We start from the raw sequence: 23,988 nt of genomic DNA on the forward strand, positions 1-23,988 counted from the left end.
GACGCCGCCGACTCCCCCCAGCCCCCAAGACCGCGTGGGCACAGCGCCGGGGCACCCAGGTCGCGCGCCGACTCTGCGGAGCCGAACGCCGGCGGCTGCGGAAGCGACTCGGGCGGCGCGGACGCCTGCGCCCCGGAGCCCGCGCGTAGCCAGGCGACCCTGGGTGGGAGGAAGAGCCAAGCTCCAGGGCAGCCTGCGGGACTGGCGCTCTCGGGGCCCCTCAACCCCCAGACTTTGCAACTGCAACTGGAGGAGGAGGAAGAGGAGGAGGACGAGGAGGAGGAGGAGGAAGCCCGGGACCTAAAAGAAGGAGGGGATGAACAGCACGAGGTGCCCCCCAGTGTGAAGCCAGAGCCCAGGACCAGCACCCGGCCCTCCGACGGGCTGGTCCCGGACCGGCCGAGCCAGCGGCGCCCACTGCCAGCCAAGAGACAAGTCCTCTGCTCCGTGTACTGCGTGGAGAATGACCTGCCCACTTGCGAGCAGCCCGCGCCAAACGGGCCACCGCCTTGGGCTCCTCTGCCGGTGCCTAGTCCCCCCAGCCCCGCCTCCTCGGCCCCCAGCCCCAGGCTCTCCCTTCCAACCGACCCCCTGTCCCCCGACGGCGGCAGCATTGAGCTGGAGTTCTACCTGGCGCCGGAGCCATTCTCCGTGCCCAGCTTGTTGGGAGCGCCACCTTTTTCTGGCCTGAGTGGGGTAGGGGACCCCTATGCGCCCCTCATGGTGCTGATGTGCCGGGTGTGCCTGGAAGACAAGCCCATCAAGCCCTTGCCCTGCTGCAAGAAGGCCGTGTGCGAGGAGTGCCTCAAAGTCTACCTGAGCTCCCAGGTAACTTCACCACGCTTCCCCCCACCCCACCCCCAGTAGCCCCTGTGGTCCCACATCCCCCCATAGGAAGTCCCTCTTGTGAGCTCCCTGCCCACAGGAAGAAGTGATGAGACGCCCGCCCTGCCGGAGGTCTGGTAGCGGGTTCTCACATCTCCCTTGTGGCTGTGTTGACATTGTTCTTACTGGGTGAGTTTGGTCGTCGCTGGTGGAGTGGAGTGGAGTGGGCTTTCACTTCGCGAAGGTTGGGCCGTAGAAGGAGCAGGGTACAGTGATTTGTCTCCTACTTATTTCCACCCCTAGATTGGCAAGCAAGAGCTTGCTTGAAAGGAGTGCAATTCGAGCTTCTCACTGGTGTGATCATCCAGAGACAAAGAAGTCAATGAGTGTGCACTACATGTCTACGGAGTTGGTCAGGGGTTGAGGTTGATGTTTCAGATCCATGACACTTGGATTTTGTGTTATTTGTTAATGTTATTTATTTATTAGTCAGCCAAGGGTACCCCCTCACCCCACCCCCAGTTTGGTTTATTCCTTGGCCCACAGCCCTGTTTTCAGTTTTCTTTTTCCACAGTGAAGTTGAAGTACTTTTCTTCTCTACAGTAGTAAGCCAGTGCTTACTTTATTTCTTATTAGGGAAACAAAACAGAAAGAGCAAAACAAAGCAAGTGAGCCTGAGAGGGCTGAACAAAACAAGCTCTGGTGACGTGAACCGGCCGTCCTCAGTCCCTTATTTGAAAGGGTTCTGTTTTGTTTCTTTCTTGGAAAGTTTACGAGTGCAGTAGACCGGCCTTCCTTTCCTGATGTCAAATGCGTTTCTCCAGCATTTTTCGATGTGTTTTTTCTCTGCCAGTGTTTTGCACAATCCCAGATGCCCTTTGATCCCGCTTCTGATTAGCCTAGGGCCCATTTGTCCTCTTTCAAAATCCTGTCTGTGCAAGTGCCAGCCTTTCTGCATAGCTTTACCTCAACCCCCACCCTCAGGCACCACTTACAGGTCTTTCAAAAGATTTCTAGGACATTTATGTGTACTCGTGTTGTTCCTTCCATGTCTGTCTTGCTAGGCTGTATGGACATTGTCTTGGCATCCTCGTATCTGGTTGTTCCATGATGAGGTCCCCTCACATAGTAGGTGTTTAGTAGGCTTGGTGGAAGGAAGCTGAAACAGGGGTGCACACAGGGCTGTTCCTCTCGGTTCTGTGGCTCACCCAGGGTTGGATGAGAGCGCGTACTGTGGTGAAAATGCCATGGGAAACTTAGAATGCAGTGCTGCACAGTCATTTGGCCAAGGTACTTGAAATGGTCCAAAAGCCTGTGTGCGAGACACCGTGCTGCCTCCTCCATGTGTTGTCCACAAACATGCATACTTACTACAGGAGGACTATCTGCTGCCCAGAGTGATGCTTTCTATGACCTCAAATATGACGTCAAATATTTATTGATATCGTCCTTGTGTCCAGCCCTGTGTAGGATTCCAACACTACCAGCCCATGGGCTCTACTCCAAGGAAGCCACTGTGTGAGCAGAGGTGTCCCCAAGAACATAATAAGGTAGCCAATGATGAGACAGAAAGAGTAACAATACAGGCAGTCCCTGAGTGAGGGACATCTGACTCACAGTTATGAACCAAAACTTGTAAAGCCTATTACATGAACAATTTGAGGGAGATGCAGTGGTTTATAATAACAAATGGGTGCTATTATTATCACAGCATTCTTATGCTAGAGATAAAGAAAAATATACACTATCTAAAGTAATAAATAGCAAAACTGAGTCACTCTTGTGGGCATGCTGCTATCTTGGGAACTTCACACACGCTCTTCTGTGTGCCTGGAACACCCCCCTGGATGGCCCCTTTCCCTCCCGCCTTCAGGAGTGTAATCCAGTGTCACCAGGTGGCCTTCCCAGCACCATTCCATCTCCGTTCCCGAGAGCCTGCCTGCCTGTGTTTCCATCACACGTCACCTCTCGGTGCCAGCGTCTGGCGTGAAACGTAATTGTAGACTGTGAGCTGTAACCCACCAGTTCTGAAGCAAAACAAAGTCAGGCTGCATTGAAGTTTTTCTGTCCTCCTGAACCTGATTGCAAATGAATGGCCAGTGCTTTATTTCTTATCAAGGAGCCTGGGTAGTGCTGTCGGGTAAGCAAATGCTGGGCTGCTTACTGGCCTGTACAAACCCACCAGCCCCTCTGTGGGAGAAAGACGAGATTGTCCGATTCCCATAAAGATGTACAGCCTTATCATCTCTGTATTGTCACTCACAGTTACTCACAGTTACTCTGAGTTGCATTTGACTGGATGGCAGTGAATTTTTTATTACTTATAAGGTTTCTTAGGTCTGACAGAAGTGAAATCTATCACATCTGTTTGGGCAGGCTTCTGTAAGCTTTTAAAATAATGTGTTTGAAATAGAGGTATAAGTTAGCTTTGTTTATTTGTTTACTGTTTGTTTTATATTTGTCCCAGATATTTTGTGCATTATTGAACATCATTCAAGAAAAATCCAAACACAACCCAACTCACTGTCGTTGAGGTAATGCTGACGCAGTGAGTCCTGTGGATTCCCAAGACTGTAGCTGTTTATGGGGGGAGAACACCCAGTCTTTGTCCTGAGGAGCTCCTGGTGGCTTCAAACCGCTGACCATGGGGATCGCAGCCCAACATGTAACTACTACCAGGGCTCTTGTCTAGAAGATAAAACAGCCATTACTAAGCATTTTATGCACGCTTTAGAAATGCATATTAATGTGAATGGGAATTTTCCCTGGTGAAATTAAATTTAGTTTAAAAAGAGATACTGGGTTCTTTGAATGAAGATAAGTGTTTAGAAGGGAGGCTTTGGGGATAAGTCTCTTTCCTTTAGTGCCTTGGACTGAATGTCTCATGGGTAGGTGTCATTAGTATGTAAGTACAGACAAATGGATTTGGCAGTGAATCAATCCCTCTATAGCACGGCTTTAAAATAATAGTTTTGTTTTTCAAAACGTAAATTCCCCCTCTAGTTCTCCGTGTGACTGTGGCTTGGGGAAGCTCTCTGCGTGAGGTGGCTTTCCAAGGCAGTAGGTCCCGTGCAGTTCCTGATTGCCTCGGTGAAGGATTGACTGACAGATCCCATCAATAGCCCTTTGGTATGAGAGCGTAGCTTTGGAGTAAGGGCAGACCCTGGGTGTGACACTGCTTATCCCCCAGTAGGCGAAGGGCACAAATCCTCGGTATGTAATTGGACGAGCACATGCCACAGTGCCCTCTATTGACGTGTGTACGTTTCAGCGAGGCCTGCAGTCTCCTGTGGGCCACTGAGCCCTCCTCAACGGTCCTCTTCCTAGCCGGTTTGGCCGTGAGTGCGGTAGTGTGTTTACTAGCAAGAAAGATTCTCTGTTGCTTCTTTAGTTTCCTATTGCTGTCACTTCCAGAATTCTCCAGAGATCTCTTTCCTTTATGAGTTTAGGTTCAAAAAAATCTGCTATAAAACATTATCATTTGGTGTTTAAAGAAGAGTGTGTTGCATACCCCCGGTAGCTTTCCAAGGGAGCAGCTGCCGGGGCTTTCAACACTCAGCTTCAAAGTGCTATGCATTGGCAAATGCACATCAATTGGAATGTATACACCTGTCAGAAGGGTATTAATAGAGACAAGCAACACGTTTCTCCAGCTTGTGAACAAAGCAGCTGCTAGGATGGTAACGTCCTAAAATGACTGTCACTTACAGTCGCCCGGCATCAGTGACCTAGGGGTGAAAGCATATGTACCCTATTATTAATCTTGGAGTCATTCAGAGTTCCATGGGTAAAAGCGTGACTTTGTTTTTTCTTTAGACCTTAAGGCAACTGGAATCTTTTTAGAAATGTTTTAGTCTCATGTTGATGTTGTTGTGAATGGTTAGTGTATCTTCTGTAACTCATGGGAGACCCCGCTTGTACAGAGTTCATAGGGTCCAGTAGGTGTTTGAACTCACATACCTTCTCACGGGTGGATTTACATTACCCTGAGGGGGTGGGTAGTGGGTTATGAGTTGGGTGCTAAGCAGAAGGTCAGCATTTTGAAACCACTACCTGCTTCGAGGGCTTTCAAATCCTGTAAAGAATTAAAATCTCAGAAACCCACAGGGGCAGTTCTACTTTGCCTTATGGAGCTGCTATGAGCCAGAATCCATCCCAGGGCAGTGAGCTTGATCATGCCAGGAGGAGCAGTGGTAGCGTGGTGGTTAAGGCGTCCGGCTGCTAACTGCAAGGCTGGTGGCTTAACCCCACCAGCTGCTCTGCAGGAGAAAGAGGAGGCTCTCTGCTCTCCTAAGGATTGGACTTGACGGCAGGGAATTGTTCTGCCAGGCGTCATTTTGGCAGCTCTGGAAACTGTGAAGAATAATGTGAGACTGTTTTTAAGCTCACTCTACAAATTTGAAAGTGAGAATTAAGACATAGGCATGCTTATTTTTTGTGTCACTCACACATTTTTAGAGATTTACATACAACAGGACCTCAAAAGGTTTATGGAAAAATGGGGGCGGAAATCATAAATTATTCCCATGGACTATTTGGAATCCCCCTTGTATATTGAGAGGGGCAGGTGTTAAAACTTGCTTTCCCTCCTTGTCTTCCTCTAATGCCTCAACTTTATTTCTTTGTGGTAACTCCTTTTCTTCCTCTCCTGGCATTTAGTCACATTTCCCCCCTCTCCTGCTTTTTCTCCAGGAGGTTTTAATGAAATCAGTTGTCTTGGCGAATAGAAATTTAATTTTAACTGGCCTTGGATTCCTGCAGAGGACTCCCCTCTTGAGTGCAAAGCCTCGGAGTCAACCGGCCGGGCGAGGGCGTGGGGGCCCTTTCCCTTCCTGCCCTTTCCCTTCCTGCCCTCTCCCCTCCAGGGCTTCAGAGAAGAGGCTACCTAGAGGAGCCCTGCATCAGGGTCCACTGCCTACAAGATCTTCTGGAACTTTCTGAGTGTTATTTGCCTACAGTGTCAATGGAGACCTTTAGCAGGGTGATTGTTTTTGTCACTGGAGTAAACTCAACTCAGCGTTTGCACTCTTGAAAGCTCCTTCTTATGCCTGATGCAAGAGACACAAAAAGCAACGGAAGGTGAACTTTCAGCTTTTTACTAGGTTTGGGATGGACAATGCAGAAACTTTCTTGCGATAGATTTATTGATTTGTCAGTATATTGTTCAGGCTTTCACCAACCATGTGTAGGAAACCTGTATACTAAGTGGCAGGAGTCCTGGTGGCATTCTACTTATGACTTGGGCTGTAATCAGCAAGGCCAACAGTTCAAAGCCACCATTTATTCTTCTGGGGAAAGATGGGGCTTTCCACTCTTGTAAAGAGATATGGTCTTGGAAACTCACAGGTGCAGTTCTAACCTGTCCTACAGGGCCACTCTGCGTCAGTATTGATGGTGGCAATGAAGTTTTTTGTTTGTTTGTTTGGTGTACCAAGTACAATGGGTGTGCTAGTGGTACTCTATCTTGAAAGTTTTGCTTGCCTTCAAGGGGTCCCCCAGAGCCTTGCTATCAGTATTTTTTCTTAGCTTTACCTTGTCAGGAGAGTTTTGTAAGATAACTGAGTGAACCTTCACAAATCAAGTTCTGTCTTAGAATAGAAATTCAATGATTCTGAGATGAGGTACGGCCCAGTTTATGTCATTTTCTTTGAACTTTATTACAATTATTTGGCCCATCAATTCTGAAGTAATTGCACTTGATTCTCAGGTTTTCCATAAGATGATCGTTGAACATTTATTATGTTGTGAGCATCTTGTGTACCTTTTAATCTTAATTTTAATTAGAGTTCATTCTAAATAACTGCGGCATTGCAGATGTTCTTGTAGATGTTGGAGATGAAGCCCTTGGCCTCATGGAGTTTATAGAGGAGGCTGGGGAGGAGATGGACAGTAAATAAGTACACTATTTAATACATTAGGAGATATTGAGAGCTCTGAGGAATGGGAAACAAGGGAAGAATGATAAGCATACTGGGGAAGGAGTTCTTTATATGTTTTATAGTGTTTCGGAGAGCTGTCCGGGAGGGTTATTTTACAAGGTGTATTTTGAACAGAGATCTTCATGTCAGCAGTGTGGGAACAAGCCGGGGGATATAGACAGAACAGCCAATGTTGAAGAAGCAGGGGCATACTTGAGATGTTCAGGAATGTCAAAGAAATCCGTGTGACTGAAGGGTAGGGAATGTTAGGGCGTGGGAAGACACCTACCTCTAAGTTAGGGTGGGAGCGGGAGGTAAGCTCTAAGCCCATAGGGAATTTGGTTTTCTCTGAGCGCAATGGGAAGATAACCAGACATGACTTAAACTGTAAAAGAGCTGACTTAGTGGGGATGATACGACAGAGGTAACAGTTGAAGTGAAAAGATCAGAAAACCATGGTCATAATCTAGGACAGAGATGATATAATTCAGATCAGATTGATAGAGGAAAATATGATTTTCAGAATTTGCTGGTTATTGAATGTGGGATGGGGGAAAGGATAAGAAAGGTTTTGGACTTCAACAATTAGGAACATGGAGTTGCCAATAATAATAATAATAATAATAATAATGTAAGACACCTAGATTAACGGGGAATCAAGAGTACGTGGCAAGATTGAAATGCCATCTAGACATTTATAAAGGGATGTTGAGTAGACTGTTGGAGTCTTAATTCAGAAGACAGGTCTGAACCGAGGATACAAACTGGAACTTTGTTGGTATAGAGGTGATATTTAAAGCTCTCAGCCTGGATGAGGTTACCTGGTAATAATAGATAAGAGGATTGAAGATTGAGTCTGGGAACACAGATGTTTAGAAATGGGAAGGCGCTCCCTTGGTGTTGCACTTGGTATTAACACTCTTGGCTGCTAACCAAAAGGATGGAGGTTTGAATCCACCTGGAGATATTTTCGGAGAAAGGCTTGGCCTGACCACTGATTTCTGGAAAACCAGTCATTGAAAACCCTATGAAGCGCAGTTCTACTGTGAGCCCAGGAGGTGCTCAGGAACTAGAATTCACTTCAGGGCAACGGGTGCAGTACCTGTGGATCCATGGAGACACCAGCAAGGAATCTGAAAGGGTGTGAATCAATCAAGCAAGGAGAGAACCAAAATAGAATCGGTACCAGAAGGTTAACACAGACAGTGCTTTTTGCTTGTTTGTCTTTTAAACAGAATCATCATCGGTGTCCGCTGATTTTGAGAGCTCGAGCAAGATGGGGATTGAAATAGTTGGAATTCCCAACAAGGAGGTCATTGGCAACCATGAGCAGTGCTGTTTTGATTGGCAGTAGTGGAGCTGGCTTTCTTACGGAGTGAACTTTGGAGGGAACTGGAAGAGCAGATGTGAAGCAGTGAGTTTTCAACAATTCCATTCCTGCTTCCTGGGAAACAGGTAGCATTATGCTAGATGAGGAAATTCCAGACAGCTAGATCATTGTTGAGTAACGTGCCCAATGTCAGATAAAGAAATGGCAAGGTGAGATGTAAGTTCAGGCTTCCATAAAAAGTTAATAGCCCCTTTACATTCTTAAAAACATTCTTTTATTTTTAAGCTAGGTATATTTTCCTTTTTATTTAAATTAATATTTTCATTATACACAACCACAGGTTCAGCAGTCCAAAAAGGAATTGGAAAATAATTACATGTTTTCGAAAAGTAGGAAGTTTCTGCACAACTTCAGATCTAGTGAAAGACTTTTACCAAGCTCAGCTCTGCTCTTTGTAGAAGAAAATAAAGAGGGAGTCTATTCAGAAGAGCAATACTTTGATTTACTGCTACTTTTTAATGGGAGCATATGTAAGGGAATATTCATAATGCTCCTGACGCCCCCTGGCAATTATTTCTTTTAAATGATAGTTTTCATTACAGCTTTCTCTTGTTTTACCATTTCTTACTAGGGGGTGTTCACACGTCCTATCAAAACCCTCTCCCCTTCTCACTTTACCTACAAGTGATGGGGTCATCCCCCCCACTCCATCGATTCCCAGGACAGTTATTTGCTCTTGACTTTCCCATGCTTGTCTCTAGCTCAGACCAATCTTCTTACTTTGAGTGCCACCGATCTTTCTCTCTCCGGGACGTTTCCATTTGGACCTCCCATCACAGCTACCTTAAACTTAGTGTCTAAAACTAAGTCCCACTCTGCACATCCCTTATGCCTTGCTTCTCCTTTGAGGTTCCTCTTTACATGGATTTTACGCAAGTCAGACGCTGGAGAGTCGTCATTGGGTTCTTCCTCATCTCCATCTAAATAATCACCAAGTCTTTTCATTTTGTATAATTGGTATGGGGGCGGACTCTCATCTAATATAACTTCTCATGTCGGAAGGGGGATCATTATCAGCATCAACAGCCCAAGGCTGATTCCTGTGAGGCCAATGTCAGACCTGACTCCACTCTCCAAACTTTTTATCAATTTCTACACCAACTGCCCCTCTCTCAGTTCACTCTACTGCCGGGTTCAAGACTACAGTGCGATGGTCACACACAACTCCCAGAAAATACTCCTGATTATAGAGTTTATAAGGAAAGTAACAGGTTACAACTCAGGATAGAGCTCTTCCAGCAGGACAGTGTCTCCTCAGAGTACTCTAAGGCATACCTTTCCCTGGTCCTGGGCCTCTTAGCACTTTGGCTTTTGTCTTGTTCCCAAGGGTCCCAGATGTCTTTGAGCTCCCGTAAGAAGTGCTTAGTGCCTCCCCATTCAGCCAGCAAGCCTTCTGCTTGAAGGCATTCAGCTTTCTTTATCCATGAACCCAGAAACCCATAGTGCTGGGCCGTCTCCTACGGGTTTCCTGGTTCTGTTGCCACACTGCTCTGCCACTGCTTCTCATAGATTCATCATACTCAGCAAGTTGTTCCAGTTCTCTCTGTGCCTCCTGGGTCAGGAGGTTCCAGCCTAGGAATCTAGGGGCCCATCAACATACTCCCTTCCTGGTGTTTTCCTCCTGGGGATCATGTGAGCTCCCCTTTGCACATTTGGGATGATTTATTTTTAAGCCTAGCAGGATGGTAAAAACTAAACAATTCCCCAAGTTAGGGTCCCAGATACCTGGTTTGCATGCTTCTACCCATAAAAAAAATTATAGGCACTCTATTTACTTTGTGAGCAAGCTGTCCAATCCCTTTGTTGAGCTACAAGCACCTCACATTTCCATAGGCCTACTTAGTCATTTCCTCATCTGTCAGTTTGTTTACTGTGGAAGTTGAATGAGGTCATCATAAATGAAATGCAATATATAATGATGGATATATGAGGAATTAGTCAGCTGAAATGGACTAGTATTGGCCATTTTGAGAGACAGACAAGTACATGATTTACTCTGCTGGGAATGACAAATTTCCGGGGAATGATGAAATGTTGATCATCAAAAGGACATTTCAAGATCTATTGTGAAGTACAGTGCTATCTGTGATAGGATAATTGCACTCCTACAGGGAAGTACAGTTCATACAAATATTTTTCAAAGTTGTGCACCAACCCCATAAGGCTAGAGTGTTAGGCCGGGTTGACTAGAGAAACAAATCGAGTTACACTCATATATGTGTAAGAGAGGTTTTTTTTCTTCTATTGTTTTAATAACTTTTTTTTATAAGATCATTTTATTGGGTGCTCTTACAATTCTTGTTACAATCCATACATCAATTATTTCAGACATATCTGTACATATATTGCCATCATTCTTTTCTAGACATTTAGTTTCTTTTTTTAATCATTTTATTGGGGGCTCATACAACTCTTCAATCCATACATACATCAATTATGCCAAGCACGTTTGTACATCCGTTATCCTCATCATTCTCAAAACATTTGCTCTCTACTTAAGCCCCCGGCATCAGCTCCTTATTTTTCCCCTCCCTCCCCACTCCCCACTCCCTCATGAACCCTTGAAAATTTATAAATTATTATTTTGTCAAATCTTGCACTGTCTGATGTCTCCTTTTACTCACTTTTCTGTTGCCCGTCCCCCAGGAAGGAGCTTATATGCAGATACCTGTAATCAGTCCCCCTTCTACACCACCCTCCTTCTACCCTCCTGGTATTGCCAGTCTCACCACTGGTTCTGAAGGGATCATTTGCCCTGGATTCCCTGTGTTTCCAGTTCCTATCTGTACCAGTGTACATCCTCTGGTCTAGCCAGATTTGTAAGGTAGAATTGGGATCATGATGGTGGTGGTGGTGGGGAGGGCAGAGGAAGCATTTAGGAACTAGAGAAAAGTTGTACGTTTCTTCGTTGCTACACTGCACCCTGACTGGCTCTTCTCTTCCCCATGACCCTTCCGTAAGGGATGTCTGGTTGCCTACAGATGGGCTTTGGGTCCCCACTCTGCACTCCCCCTCATTCAAATGATATGATTTTTTGTTCTGTGATACCTGATACCTGATCCCTTCGACACCTCGTGATCACACAGACTGGTGTGCTTCTTTGATGTTGGCTTTGTTGTTTCTGAGCTAGATGGCCGCTTATCTACCTTCAAGCCTTTAAGACCCCAGACGCTGTATCTTTTGATAGCCAGGCACCATCAGCTTTCTTCACCACATTTGCTTATGTACACATTTGTCTTCAGTGATCATATCAGGGAGGTGAGCACGCAATGATACGATTTTTTTGTTCTTTGATGGCTGATAACTGATCCCTTCAACACCCTGTGATCACACAGGCTGGTGTGCTTCTTTCTTGTGGGCTTTGTTGCTTCAGAGCTACATGTCCACTTGTTTACCTTCAAGTCTTTAAGACCCTAGACGCTATATCATTCACTAGCCACGCTCCATCAGCTTTCTTCACCACATTTGCTTATGCACCCACTTTGTCTTCAGCAATCGTGTCGGGAAGGTAAGCATCATCGAATGCCAGTTTAATAGAACAAAGTATTCTTGCATTGAGGAAGTACTTGAGTGGAGACCCAATTAGACATTTACTTTCTATTGAGCCCTTGGGATCAGCTCCTCTTCCCCACCCCCTACACTTGTGGCCCTTTGATAGATTATAGATTGTTATTATTTTCATATAAGAAAAAGCTTTATATCAAGAAGTAATTTTATATCAGGAAAATATCCCAGCCCAGTTCAACTCAAGTCCATAAATCTGATACTAGTCTCTGAGTCCCTCTTAATACTCATGCAGCCACATGCAATGATACAAAATGCAGGAGAGCACAGCCCAGTGGGTACAAGTCTTGTGGAGCTAATGGCAGTGGCAGCGTCACAGGGCTCTGGCAGTTCACAGAGTGCCTCGCCAGCTGGAAGGTCAAGGCAAAGAGAGAGGGGGAGGTTTATAGGACCCTCCTTATGAGAAGACCATGCCCACAAGGGGTTCCATTAGGCAGTGACCTGGTTGACAGGCTAGACTCCATGCCTACATGTGTGTATACCAAGGTGACATGAAATTATGTAACTGCCTCAGCTAGTGATGAAGAAATTGAAGAAATTAAAACAAACAAAAATCCTCACAACTGAGCCAATAGGTAGCATTATGATCAACACAGATGATTCAAAGAGTAATTTTACTTGGATCCACACTCAATGCTGAGGGAGCAGTAGCCAAGCAATCTAAGGGTATATTGCATTGATTAAATCTGCTGCACACAACCTCTTTAAAATGTTAAAAAGCAAATATGTTGCTTTGAGGATGACTGTGGGCCTCCCTCTGTTGTCTTCAATCACCTCATGGGCAGGTGAATGCTGGACAATGAAGAAGGAACACCAGAGAAGAGCGAATGCCTTGGAATGGTGGGGTGTGTGGAGAAATTGATAGTACCACAGACTGTCTAAAAAACAAAACAAACAAATCTGTTTCGGAAGATGCGTAGCCAGAATCCTCCTTAGACAGAAGAAAGGATGTTGAGCACTCGTCTCACATCGTCCTGGTTGTGGGGAGAGACTCGTTCCTAGAAATGGATAGGAGGTGTGGCGAAGCAGACGGTCGGTGGAAAGCGGCAGATCCTCAACCAGCTCGGTGGGCACAGTGGCCGCACCAGCGGGCGCAACGGTAGCAAGTGTGCAGATGGTGCAGGATGGCCAGTGTGTTGTTCTGTTGTGTATACTGTCACTATAGGTGACAGTTACAACTGTGGTGGCAGTTACAAAGACTGGCCGTGGCTGTGGTTAGGTGCTGTCAAGCCAGTGCCTCCCATAGCAACCACATATACAGCAGAGCACAGCATTGCTCGACCCTGTTGTACTTCTGGTTGAGCCTCACAGTTGTACTTCTGGTTGAGCCCATTAGGTATCCACTGTGTCGGCCCATCTTTTCTAGGGCCTTCCTCTTTTTCGCTGTCCCCCCACTCATGATGTCCTTTCCAGGAATTGGTCTCTCCTGACAATATGTCCAAAGCACCTGGTACGAAGTCGAAGGCTCACCATCCTTGCCTCTAAGAAACTTTCTGGCTGCACGTATTCCAAGATAGTTTTGTTTGTTCTTTTGGCAGCCCATGGTCCTTTCAAAGGTCTTCACCAGCACCATCATTCAAACATATCTATTCTTCTCTGGTCTTCCTTATTCAATGGTCAGCTTTCATATTCATATGAGGCAATTGAAAATAGCCTGTCTTGGGTCAAGTGCACCTGAGTCCTCAGTATAACCTCCTTGCTTTCTTTTTTTAAGTTTTATTGACACTTCACATATACAATTCAATAGTTGAATCATATCAAGACCTGATTTTCAACACTTTAAAGAGTTCTTGTACAGCGGATTTGCCCAATGCAACTCATCTTTTGATCTCTTCACTGCTGCTTCCATGAGCATTGATTGTGGATGCAAGTAAAACAAAACCCTTGACAACTTCAGTCTTTGCTCCATTTTTCTTGGTGTGACCTATTAGTCTGGATGTGAAGATGTTGGTCTTCTTTATTCTGAATTATAGCTATGCTAAAGACTGCGCTCTTTGCTCTTCACCAGCAGGTCTGTCAAGTCCTCCTCTCTTTCAGCAAACAAGGTGCACTGTGGCTAGAAGGTACATGTTAAGTAATTCACGGCACAGCACAGTCCCACCTCAAAATACGTCCGTTTTCTTCGTATCTGCTTTCATAGTCGTTGCCCGTAAATCACCCAGTCTTCCCTAGATCCCAACAACAGCTTGCTCCATAGCCCCAGGCTTGCAGTTCTGACCATTTTCAATCCATTTTCTACACTGTAACGCCCTGTTATTCCCCAGCGGGAGCCCTTTACAGTTTGCCGCATATAGGTATGGTAGAATTTACAGTTTTCATGTCCCTGAGTAACCTGGCTCCTCTTCACCTTTCCATAATTTCTCAAATGGGAGCCTTTGCCTATGGTGACATGAGGCCTTCTCTTAGAGCATCTTTCTTGTTTGCTTCCCAAATTCGCTTTTTGCCTCTTTCACCCCCATTCATTCCTCAAATCTCAGCCTCCTGTGAGAAATCTTCTTGTTCCCCCTGTTTAAGCATTAAGCGTCCTTCTTACATTCTTTGAAAATCCTGCAAGACTCCCTGTAAGAGACTTCTGACTGCATTTAAATTGGCTGGCCCAGCACTCCTAAGTTTTACTTCCATTAGACTATAAAGCTTGGTGCTGGTAGAGATCTTCTTAATCTTTTTGCTGATTCATTTCTGTGCTTGGATGGCATAGTGTGCTGAACATTGGGCTGCTAACCTCAAGGTCAGTGGTTCAAACACACCAGTCACCCTGAGGGAGAACATGGCACTGCCTGCTCCCTTAAAGATTTAGTCTAGGAAACCCTCGGGAGCAATTTTGCTCTGTCTTATAGGATCTTTATTGAATCCCAAGCAACTCGATGACAGTTTTTGTGTTTGATATGATGTAGGCATGGAATAAGTAGATTGATTGGTTCCATAAATAATTAATACTCTAGAGACCGGTAGTGTATCATTGGTATGTGACTTGTCGATATGAATTGTCAAAGGCAATAGCCAGAATGGTGCGTTCAAATAAATGCCTCAGCATCTCACTGTCTGCCTTTAAGAACACCCCATTGCTCTGCTCAAAACTACGGAGATCGAGCCTTCGTCCCCTCGTCAGTCCCTGCTCTAAGGCTCTTCTCTCCAACTGTGTGCCCTTTTCTGGGTTGGCTTTCCCTGATCCTGTTAATCTCAACCTTTCTTAAGTCTGGACTGAATCCATTCCTCCGTGAAGGCTGTCATTGATATCTTTATTCTTCTGCTATTGTCCTTGTGGCACTCTAGATTTGTGTGATGATTTGGTCTTTGAACATTGAACTGCCCCCACCATACACAAACAGACGACTCTTCAAGCCATCTTAAATTCCTGACAGAGCCTAGACCAGAGCTGGTGCTCAAGACGTAATTATGGAATGAATGAGTGAGCCTAGAGCATGAATGAAGCTATATTTTGTTTAGGAGAAAGTAGTAAGATAGGTGATGCCTTTCCCCAAGAATATATTTTTGGTTTAAGTGCTGTGGAATACTATGCCTGAGAGTGCCCTGACCCGAGTCTTTATCCTGGGATTTCACTTGTCACAATGTTGTCGCTACTTTAATTTTAATGCCTTCTTCTGGTTACTGTACCTTAACAAATTCCTCCAGCACTTAGTGGCTTCAGGGGACCCATTTTAACTTGACCATGACATTTTGGATTAGGAATTTGGGAAGGGCTCAGCTGGTCTACTCATGTGGTTGTACTTAGGTGCTGGGCTCGCTCCCTTGATCACTTGGCTGGCAGCTGATGCTGGCAGTCTACCTGCGTGCCTGCATTGCATGCCACATGGCCCGCATTGCCATCTCAGACGTGTGGGATTTGCTTCATCAAAACAGGCTTCCCCCATAAGCCGGTATTCCAAGGGGAACAACTGAATACATGTTATCTTTGCTGCCCGAGCATCGGAAGTCACTCAGCATAATTTCCACTGGGCATAGCAGCCTTGAACTTGCCCAGGGATAAAGGGATGGAGCATAGACCCCAGTTTACTTATGTGACTGTCAGATAACTTGGAACTATTTTGTAAAACTGTGTACTTTGGACAATTACCAGGAGAGACAAAGAGATCATGCTTGGTTAACGTAGAGGGCAGGGAAAAGGAGGAAGAGCGTCCACAAGAGGGATGACACAGTGGCCTGGAACACAAGTGGGCTCGGACATAAGAACGATTGTGAAGGTGTTGCAGGATAAGGCAGGGTGCTTTGTTGCACATAGGGTCACGGTGAGTCGGAAGTGTCTTCATAGCACCCGCTAGCAACATAATATTGCAGGCAAAAAAAAAGTACTGTAATTAGTTTAGGTAGTAAAAATTCTTTTGAGCCTGAATTTTATCTTTTTTTAAAAAACATGTTTCATATATCATCCATCATTTAATAAGCATTTCTAGTTTGTACTAGTCTGTTGGTGAATATACTTCAGTGTTGAATTTCTTTTGTACTTTTTTCTTGAGTATTAAATAATGATAATAATAATAATTCACTTGTCGTTATTAGATTACATAGAATCAGTTCCAAAGCATGGAGCCCCTGTGGACAATGGCAGGAAATACTACCTGGATCTATGCCATGCTCCCAGTCATTACTTCTTTTTCTCTGACCCTCTGCCAAGCAAGATAGCCTTCAAGGTTTCCTTGAAACCCAGGCTCAAAACCAGACTCACTGCCACTGAGTCGAAGCCACTCGCAGAGACCCTGCAGGACAAGGTGGAACTGCTCCTGTGGGATTCCGTCTGAGACGGTGACCCTCTATGGGAGGAGAGAGCCCGTCTTCCTTTCCAGAGTTCCTGAGTTAAAAAAAAAAAGCTTCCATGAAGACTATTTATTCTCTTTTAAAATGTAAAATTTTAGATAATTCCATTGTAACTGAAATAGCAAGATCAGGCCCAGCTTCCAATTATTTTGATTATTCATATCACTTAACAATTATTCTGGGTCATCTAATTTCCTTTTCACTATATCAAAATCTGAGTTTCATTTGTGATCAATATTTTGTTTAAAAATCGAACAGTATCTTTACAAATAAAAATAATTGGCGTGACTGAATCTTTAGTAACCCAGGCATATACTATATTGTAACAATATTCTATCTGAACATGCTTTAGAATTAAGCCACCCCAAAAGTTTAATGTGCTCATTTGACCCACTGTTGGATTTTCATTGCTTGTGAAATTCTGGTTTGCTTGGGAGATTTTCTTGGGTGAGCAGTGTGGGCTGGAGTTTTGCTACCATTTGTTTTGCTGCCAGCAGCTGGCGGTGGGTTCCGGAGAGCACGAATGCTCCGGGAGGCCTGCAGAGCTTTGCTACGCAGCAGGCACCAGGTCTGGCTTCCAGCGTGCCGGTGGGTATGTTTGACCCACTAGTTCTCTGGCTACTTGTCAAGCGTTTAACCATTTGTCCACTTAAAGTAATCCATGTGACTAGGTCAGAGGTCGGCAAACTTTTGAGACTGAAGAGCCAATCCAGCCCCTGACCACACTTTAAAAATGGCTAGAGAGCCATACGTATATATTTACAAACAAATGAAATCACGGTTATCTGAATAATATCATTTAAGTGTTTATCAGTTTTACTTCAGAGACATGCATCACGAGAGAGCACCGTGGCTTGGCAGCCCGTGTGCTGCCCCTGGACTAGGTAGTGCTTTACATTTCCAGAAGCATATAGTTGTTACTTGTTTGCTGGCTGGGGGTCACTATACCTTGAAGCAGCTGGGTGATATCACTTTCATGAGGTGCCTGTTTTTTTTCTTTAATTCCCTCTCCCACCCCCTTGGCTTGGGTAACTAGATGCTGGATTTATTCATTCATGCGAATGACTAATCCCTTTTTAAATCTTTCTAAGCTATTTGCCTCAATAATATTCTCTACTGTACGATTCAAAGAGTAATTATAGGCCGGCCAGCAAATGACTTCCCTTTCTGCGGTGTTGACTTGCGTTATTCCCCCGTTCAGCTTGCTGGTTAGCTCGGAGTTGCACGTGCCAAGTCAAGTCACGAGAGCCTTCCCTCTGCCCACTGACCACTTGGAAACTGCAGGTGAAAAAAGACATTGCTCATAATAGTTCACCAGGGTTTTCATTTCTTTGACATAGCATTCCAAGCATTCTCACTTTACACCTACGTTTAACTAGCTTGGTGTTTAAGCCCAGTATTATTTTTAACTTTTTTTACTCTCTTGCGATCACCACGGGGTGGGGAGATGGTTAGAATCCTCCAGAGAAATACATTTCCTCCCGTGTGCCCCCATGGTGGGTGCTCTCTGCTCAAGGCAGGGGTTCCTGGAGTGTCCAGAGAGAATGCTCTGATCACCTTGGTTTTTGAACGTTGATGTATAGTCCTGTCTAGTTCAGCGTGTGCGTTTTGGGCATCTCTCTAAAGCACAGAGAGAACCCTTGGGTCTACCTGCTGGCGGTTTTCAATGTGACAGCTTGTGAGTCGTGGAGGCCTTAGAGGTAGGACAGAGGGAAAGTTTAAAAGAGATTTTATAAAGAAAACATAGGAAGGATAATAATCCCCCCCACCCCCCAACGCTTAGCCACATTTTTGCTTTGTTACCAAGCTTTCTAAAGAATAGTTTCTGCTCAAAAAAAAAAGAATAGTTTCTGCTCAATCACAGCTGTCTCTCTGACATCAGTAGCATATCTGTTAACTTAAAACACTTGAAAGGAGAAGTTTCTGACTCCGAAAGTCACCCAATTGAAGAGCTTCCTAGAATTTGTAACCCATTTGTTAGGATAAACCCATTGGTTTAAAACTCGGTTCCGTCTGATTGGTTACAAGAAGAGCTGATTGGCATCAAGGAAGATAGAAATCGACTGGCTGAATATCGGTAAAAATATGTGCATAACTATTGGGTGGGAGAAAAAAAAATATGCACCATGTTCTATAGAAGCAGCAATGTACTTTTTCCGTTTGATTAATCTCTGTGCCTGTATATGATGTCTTCATGTAGCAAAACAGCTATTAAATCAAAGTGTTGAAATAATTTGAACCCTTGACCTTAGAAATACTGTATCACTGAGTGCTGAACAAATACTTTAAATAGTAATGAAGCCATTTCTAACATATTGTTTCCACAATTGTCACTAATCGTTTCATTAGTGATGTAAAGTGTTTTTATGTAATTGATAAAATGAAAGTCAAGATGCTAAAAATGAAACTGGAGCTTTTTGCTTGATCTCTTTTAGTATCCCTCGGGCTTGTTAGCATCCAGATGAACGGACAGGACACTTGGTTTCCTCGGGATACCAATGAGACGAAGGTTCCTTGCACAGTCTCCTCACAGGCTGCTTAGCAACATGGGGCTCGGTGGCCGAAACTCCCCTGAGCCTTGTACAGTCATGCCATCAAGTGTGTGCCTGGGAGCATTAGACTGTAGCTGAGACCAGATGGGTGAATTACACTGCATTTCATCACCACCTGGGTGTGGAGAGCATGGGGGGAGCATAAATTGAAGCAGTTGCTCAATAGTTAGTGATTTATAGAGATTTTTCTATAGAAAAACCTTCCCTCCCACTGGCCAAGACTTTTATTGCACTGTTGTATAACTACAGATGATCTGATTTCTAGTATTCAGTTGGCTTAAGGGAACTAAAATCAGGGGTAGAGGTGGGAAGGAGAGCAAAAATATTCTAATAAGCATATTTACTGAGAACAACATATTTTCTTAGCAGTATGCTAATCCTTATGAGAAGAGACAGTACATCCTCGTATAATAGTCCATGACTATCTTATTAGAAGACTAAGAAATTCAGTAGATGAGAGGTAAGCTCTCTGGGAAAAGATGCCAACAACAAGAAACAAACAGCAAGTTTCCTGGCGATCCAGGCAATTCTGACTCATAGTGGCCCTATAGACAATAGACAATGGCCCCGTGGGCTTTCCCAGGCTGTAAATCCTTACAGGAGCAGACAGGGCCATCCTTCTTCTGGTAGGTTGGAACTGCTGACCTGGCAATTAAGAACCTAGCAAGTAACCCACTATGCTAGCAGGGCTACAAGGAAAAATATGAAGAGATTTATTGCTAAATTGTCATAACTCGTGATACTGATTATTGAGTGGTTCTATGAAGAGAGAGCCATCTTCATTGAAGTAGGGAATAGCTGAGGTTTGGCTGTTGTCTACGAAATAGCAGTTGACACAGGGGCACACAGGGACAAGGTTGTTATGGTGGTTCTGTTTTTTAAGTAAAGTAGAGTGAGAAAACATTCAGAAATGTTACTGTAGACTGAAAGGGAGGGAGTGTGTGCAAGTGACCAGGCCTGGAAAGAGGGGTGTAGATGGGCAATAGGTGTGAGACAGGTGGAGAGCTCAGAGTTGAATGGTGAGCAAGAGTCAGAGAACAAAGATGTCAGCAGTGAGCAAGGAGCCCCAGGCAGAGCCATACCAGGCAGGACCTGGCACTCCCATGGTGTGTTTACAGAAATGAAGGTAGCAACGTTGTGACTATTAGATGAGAGCTTAAATTCTGAGCACTAGGCTTGTGAATGGGAGGATGATGCTGGGCCTGGTGGTGTTTTGCTCTGTTCTGTATAGGCTTCTATGAGTCGATTCTACCCTGTCCTGTGGGGTAGCTATGAGTGGACATTGACTCAATGGCACTGAGATCTGTGGATCAGAACCCACTCAACGACACCTAATGAGAGGCTTGAGAGAGGAGCCCAGGTTCCACCTCTGATTCACTCTGAATCCTCACATAGCTTTGCCCCCTATTGAGCTCTTTCTGACCATTGGCCCTGGTAATAATGTAAAAGCTCTTCCCTCGGGTCTAGGGTTTGCTGAGACTACTTGTGCCGAGCTTCAGAATCTTGCTTGGATGGCGGAAATGAGGAAACCAGGCTTCCATGGCCATGAGGCTTACCCCTGCCACAGTGGTCCAAGTTTTCTGAACCTACTTGTGAGCGCTCTTATCTACAGTAGTGTTCATATCCCAACCATCGACACTTCCCCACTTCTCTCGTCCCCCCTATGACTGTGATGAATTCATTTGCCACCAGTCATGATTTTGTGACACATTTCCTTTGTTTTCCATGCTTTATCATCTAGCCCAGGAGTCCTGGTGGTGGAATGTGTTGCGTGTCCGACTACTTACTAACTGCAAGGTCAGCTTTTCAAACGCACCAGCCACTCTATGGGGAAAAAAGACAAGGTTTTCTGTTCCTGTAAAGATTTGTAGTTTCAGAAACCCAGAGGAGCCGTTCTACTTTGTCCTATGGGGTCACATATGAGCCTGGACCGACTTGATTGCAGTAAGTTTATAATTTAGTCACATCGTGAATTCTTTAAAGGCCATTTGGCCTCATGCTGATGTAGACGATATGTCTCAGGCTTGTTTATGATTTAATAAAGTGGTCTCTATAAAATACATTTTAATATGGAGTATCTTTCCCCCATAAGATAGGGCAACAACCCAGGGAATAGAAGGGAAACCTGGTTGGAGATGGTCAAAGGTAGACATGGGCCTGAACCTATGGGAATTGGTACTTTATTCCAGCTGTGATGGGAAGCCATTGAACACTCCATTTAAGCTCATAAATGGTCATGACTGTTTTGGAAAGAGCCCTTCTGGTGTATTGGTGTATTGTGTTTGTAGTTGGGAAGAGCAGAAGCACAAGGAGGAAGAGGAGGAGTGAAGGTGGCTTACACTGATGTAAAAGCAGTAGAGGGGGTTCTGTGTCAGGTTTTGTCATCGGTTGGCTGTCTGCCTCTGAAAGGTGTTGGGCGGGCATTACCTTTGTGCAGAGGAATGTTATTGTGGTCCTTGCAGCCTTAGTCTGTTGAGATGTCTGAAGCTGTCTGCCCCAAGTTCCAACCACGGTCTTTATCTTTCAAACAGTGAATGGCATTGGCTTTGGTTGAGCTTCATTCTCTTTGCAATGAACCTGAAATGGCTTTGTGATTTATTTTGTTTAAATTGTTTGATCCCAGCAGCACCACATAAAAGTCATATAAAAGTCACTGATTGAAAAATGGGTCAATGGTTAAATATCAGAATTACTTTATCAAAGAAGCTGATACATATATGGGAGGTACCCCTCCAACCCTCCCTCCCCCCAAAAAAACCACACACCCAGAATTGTACTGAGTGAACCAGAGCTTTCACAGTATGCTTCTTTTTTTCTCTCTCTCTGTTAGGGGAGCATCTAGCAACTCGCTGAGTTAGTGCACCCAGTGGTGTCACTTGAGAAATTTTTCCGTGAAAGTAGTTTTACTTGAATCTCTGTTTTTGTGATGGCCAATTTAAGAGAACAGAGCGCAGCTGTGAAATTTTGTTTCTTGCATGGGAAAAATACTTCAGAAACTGTTATGATGTTGAATACAGCTTATAAGGCCAGTGCTATGGGAAAAACTCGTGTATGAATGGTTTTCTTGAAATGACAAACCTCATTCTGGATGTCCATCATAACAGTGTGGAGCAAAAAAGGCCTGATTTGTGGCAGGTGGGGGACTGGTTTTGCCAGCATGACAATGCCACCTGCTCACGCAGCCATCTCAGTGTCCCCGTTTTTGGCAGAAAACAGCATGCCTCTCCTGCTCCACTTACCTTACTCACCCGACCTTGCTCTGTGAGACTTCTTTTTTGTTTCTGTGAATGAAGAGGCACATGAAAGGACAGCAATGTGAGGGTGTGGACGAGATGGAGGGGAAAACCAAACCAAACCAAACCAGGGAGTTGCTGTCAGTCATTCCAAACAGGAGTTTTAAAAATGTTTCCAAGAATGAAATAACAAATGTATTCAGCATAATGGAGAGTATTTTGAAGGGGCTAAAGTTGTTTTGTAAACAAAACAAAAAAAAGAATTTAAATGCATAGCTTTGGAAAAAAATTTTTTTTGGATGACCCCCGCCCCCTCGCCCGTTGTGCACGCACACATGCATGTGCGGGCCCCTTGCATGTGCACATTATGTCTTCATCTGTGCTTTGATGTTCAGCAGTGAGGCTTCATCGTTATTTATACAAACAGGGACCCCCACGCTCTTTTTCCCAGAGGTAGCAAAGTTCTTACTGGCCAGTTTCCGTTGGGAGAGGAAGCTATTTGAATTTATTGGTTACTTGGTTCTGAGCCTTACTTTAAAAACCCGTTTTGGGTGACTGTCTATCTCTCCCAGTTAAGCTCTGTTTAACTGTGTGTATTTCTGGCTCGTAGCTCCTGTTTTTATCGCTGTGCTCTTCTGGTGTCAGTTCCGCTTCCTCACCTTTAATGGGCAAACGCCCGTTTTTATGGCTGAAACATACAATGACTGTTTTATTTTGATTGTGGTCTTCCTTTCTCTTTGTTTTTAGTTGAGCATGCTGATTAAGTAACTGCTCAAACAAAGGTTTACTGTGTTGATTTTATGCTGAGTAACTCAACCCCCTCCATATTTTCTTTTCTTTAGTTCATAGAATCCTGAAGTGTTAGTTTACTCACGGACGTATGCACCACTATCTTAATTTTAGAACATTTTTATAGCTCCCCAAAGTCCCATAACCATTAGTTGTTACTCCCTGCTGCCTCTCCCCTCTTTCTTCCCTTAAGAAACCACTATCTTCTTTCTGTCTCCACAGACTTGCCTGTAAAGGATGTTTCATACAAATTGAATGGCACAAGATGTGGTCTTTTGGGTCTGACCTAAGCATACAAATTTCAGAAAAACAATGTTAAGAATTTGATCTCAGAAAATGTTATCTGCTGCAAATCTGGGTGGGAATGGAGATGTTCCTTCTTGTTTTTACTTTTGACAGTATGAGAAAGTGTATATAATGAGCTTGGCATTACCTGTGATTCAGACATTAGTTTTTGTCAAAATGACGATATTGCAGTAAAACATTTGCATGTAAGTGCTATAGTTCCTTGTGACATCAGGTAGTTAGTTAAGAAACATTCTAAAGTATACATCTAAAGCTAATTTCCAGAGCCTTTAGTTCGCTGAAGGCACTTCTCATTCAGTAAAAATAAAAAGTAATCTGACCTTGAACTAAAAAAAATGGCAATTCAACTTGAGTGGTACAAACTTCTCAAACTGCTACGTGTTAGGGCAAGTCAGGGTGGCTATTCAACATCTATTTCTGACAAGTTAACCGAAGTAGTAAAATTTACAGCAGGGGTAGTGGCACATAACTGAGCGCCCAGTGGGCTGCCAGAAGGCCAGCATGTTGAATCCACTCAGGGAGCTGTAGGAAAAGACCTAGTAATTTGTTTCTTTAAAATTATAGTCAGGAGAATCCTATAGTGGCTGGTTTATTCTGTTGGATGGGGTGATTATCAGTCGAGATAACTGAGATAGCCA

The 23,988-nt window shown here is 44.4% G+C and overlaps 1 protein-coding gene across 1 annotated transcript in view; it reads left to right on the forward strand.

Annotated features, from left to right (window-relative positions):
• Nucleotides 1-23,988, forward strand: part of RNF217 (ring finger protein 217) — a 153,307-nt gene that overhangs the window by 5,077 nt on the left and 124,242 nt on the right. The window contains exon 2 of the mRNA XM_013004499.2: nt 22-828. Within this exon, the coding sequence (XP_012859953.1) occupies nt 22-828 (807 nt within the window). The remainder of the gene's footprint in view (nt 1-21; nt 829-23,988) is intronic.

This window comes from Echinops telfairi, unplaced genomic scaffold, assembly GCF_000313985.2.
Source record: "Echinops telfairi isolate 266 unplaced genomic scaffold, ASM31398v2 ScPeMD7_3533;HRSCAF=4204_0, whole genome shotgun sequence".
NCBI lineage: Eukaryota > Metazoa > Chordata > Mammalia > Afrosoricida > Tenrecidae > Echinops > Echinops telfairi.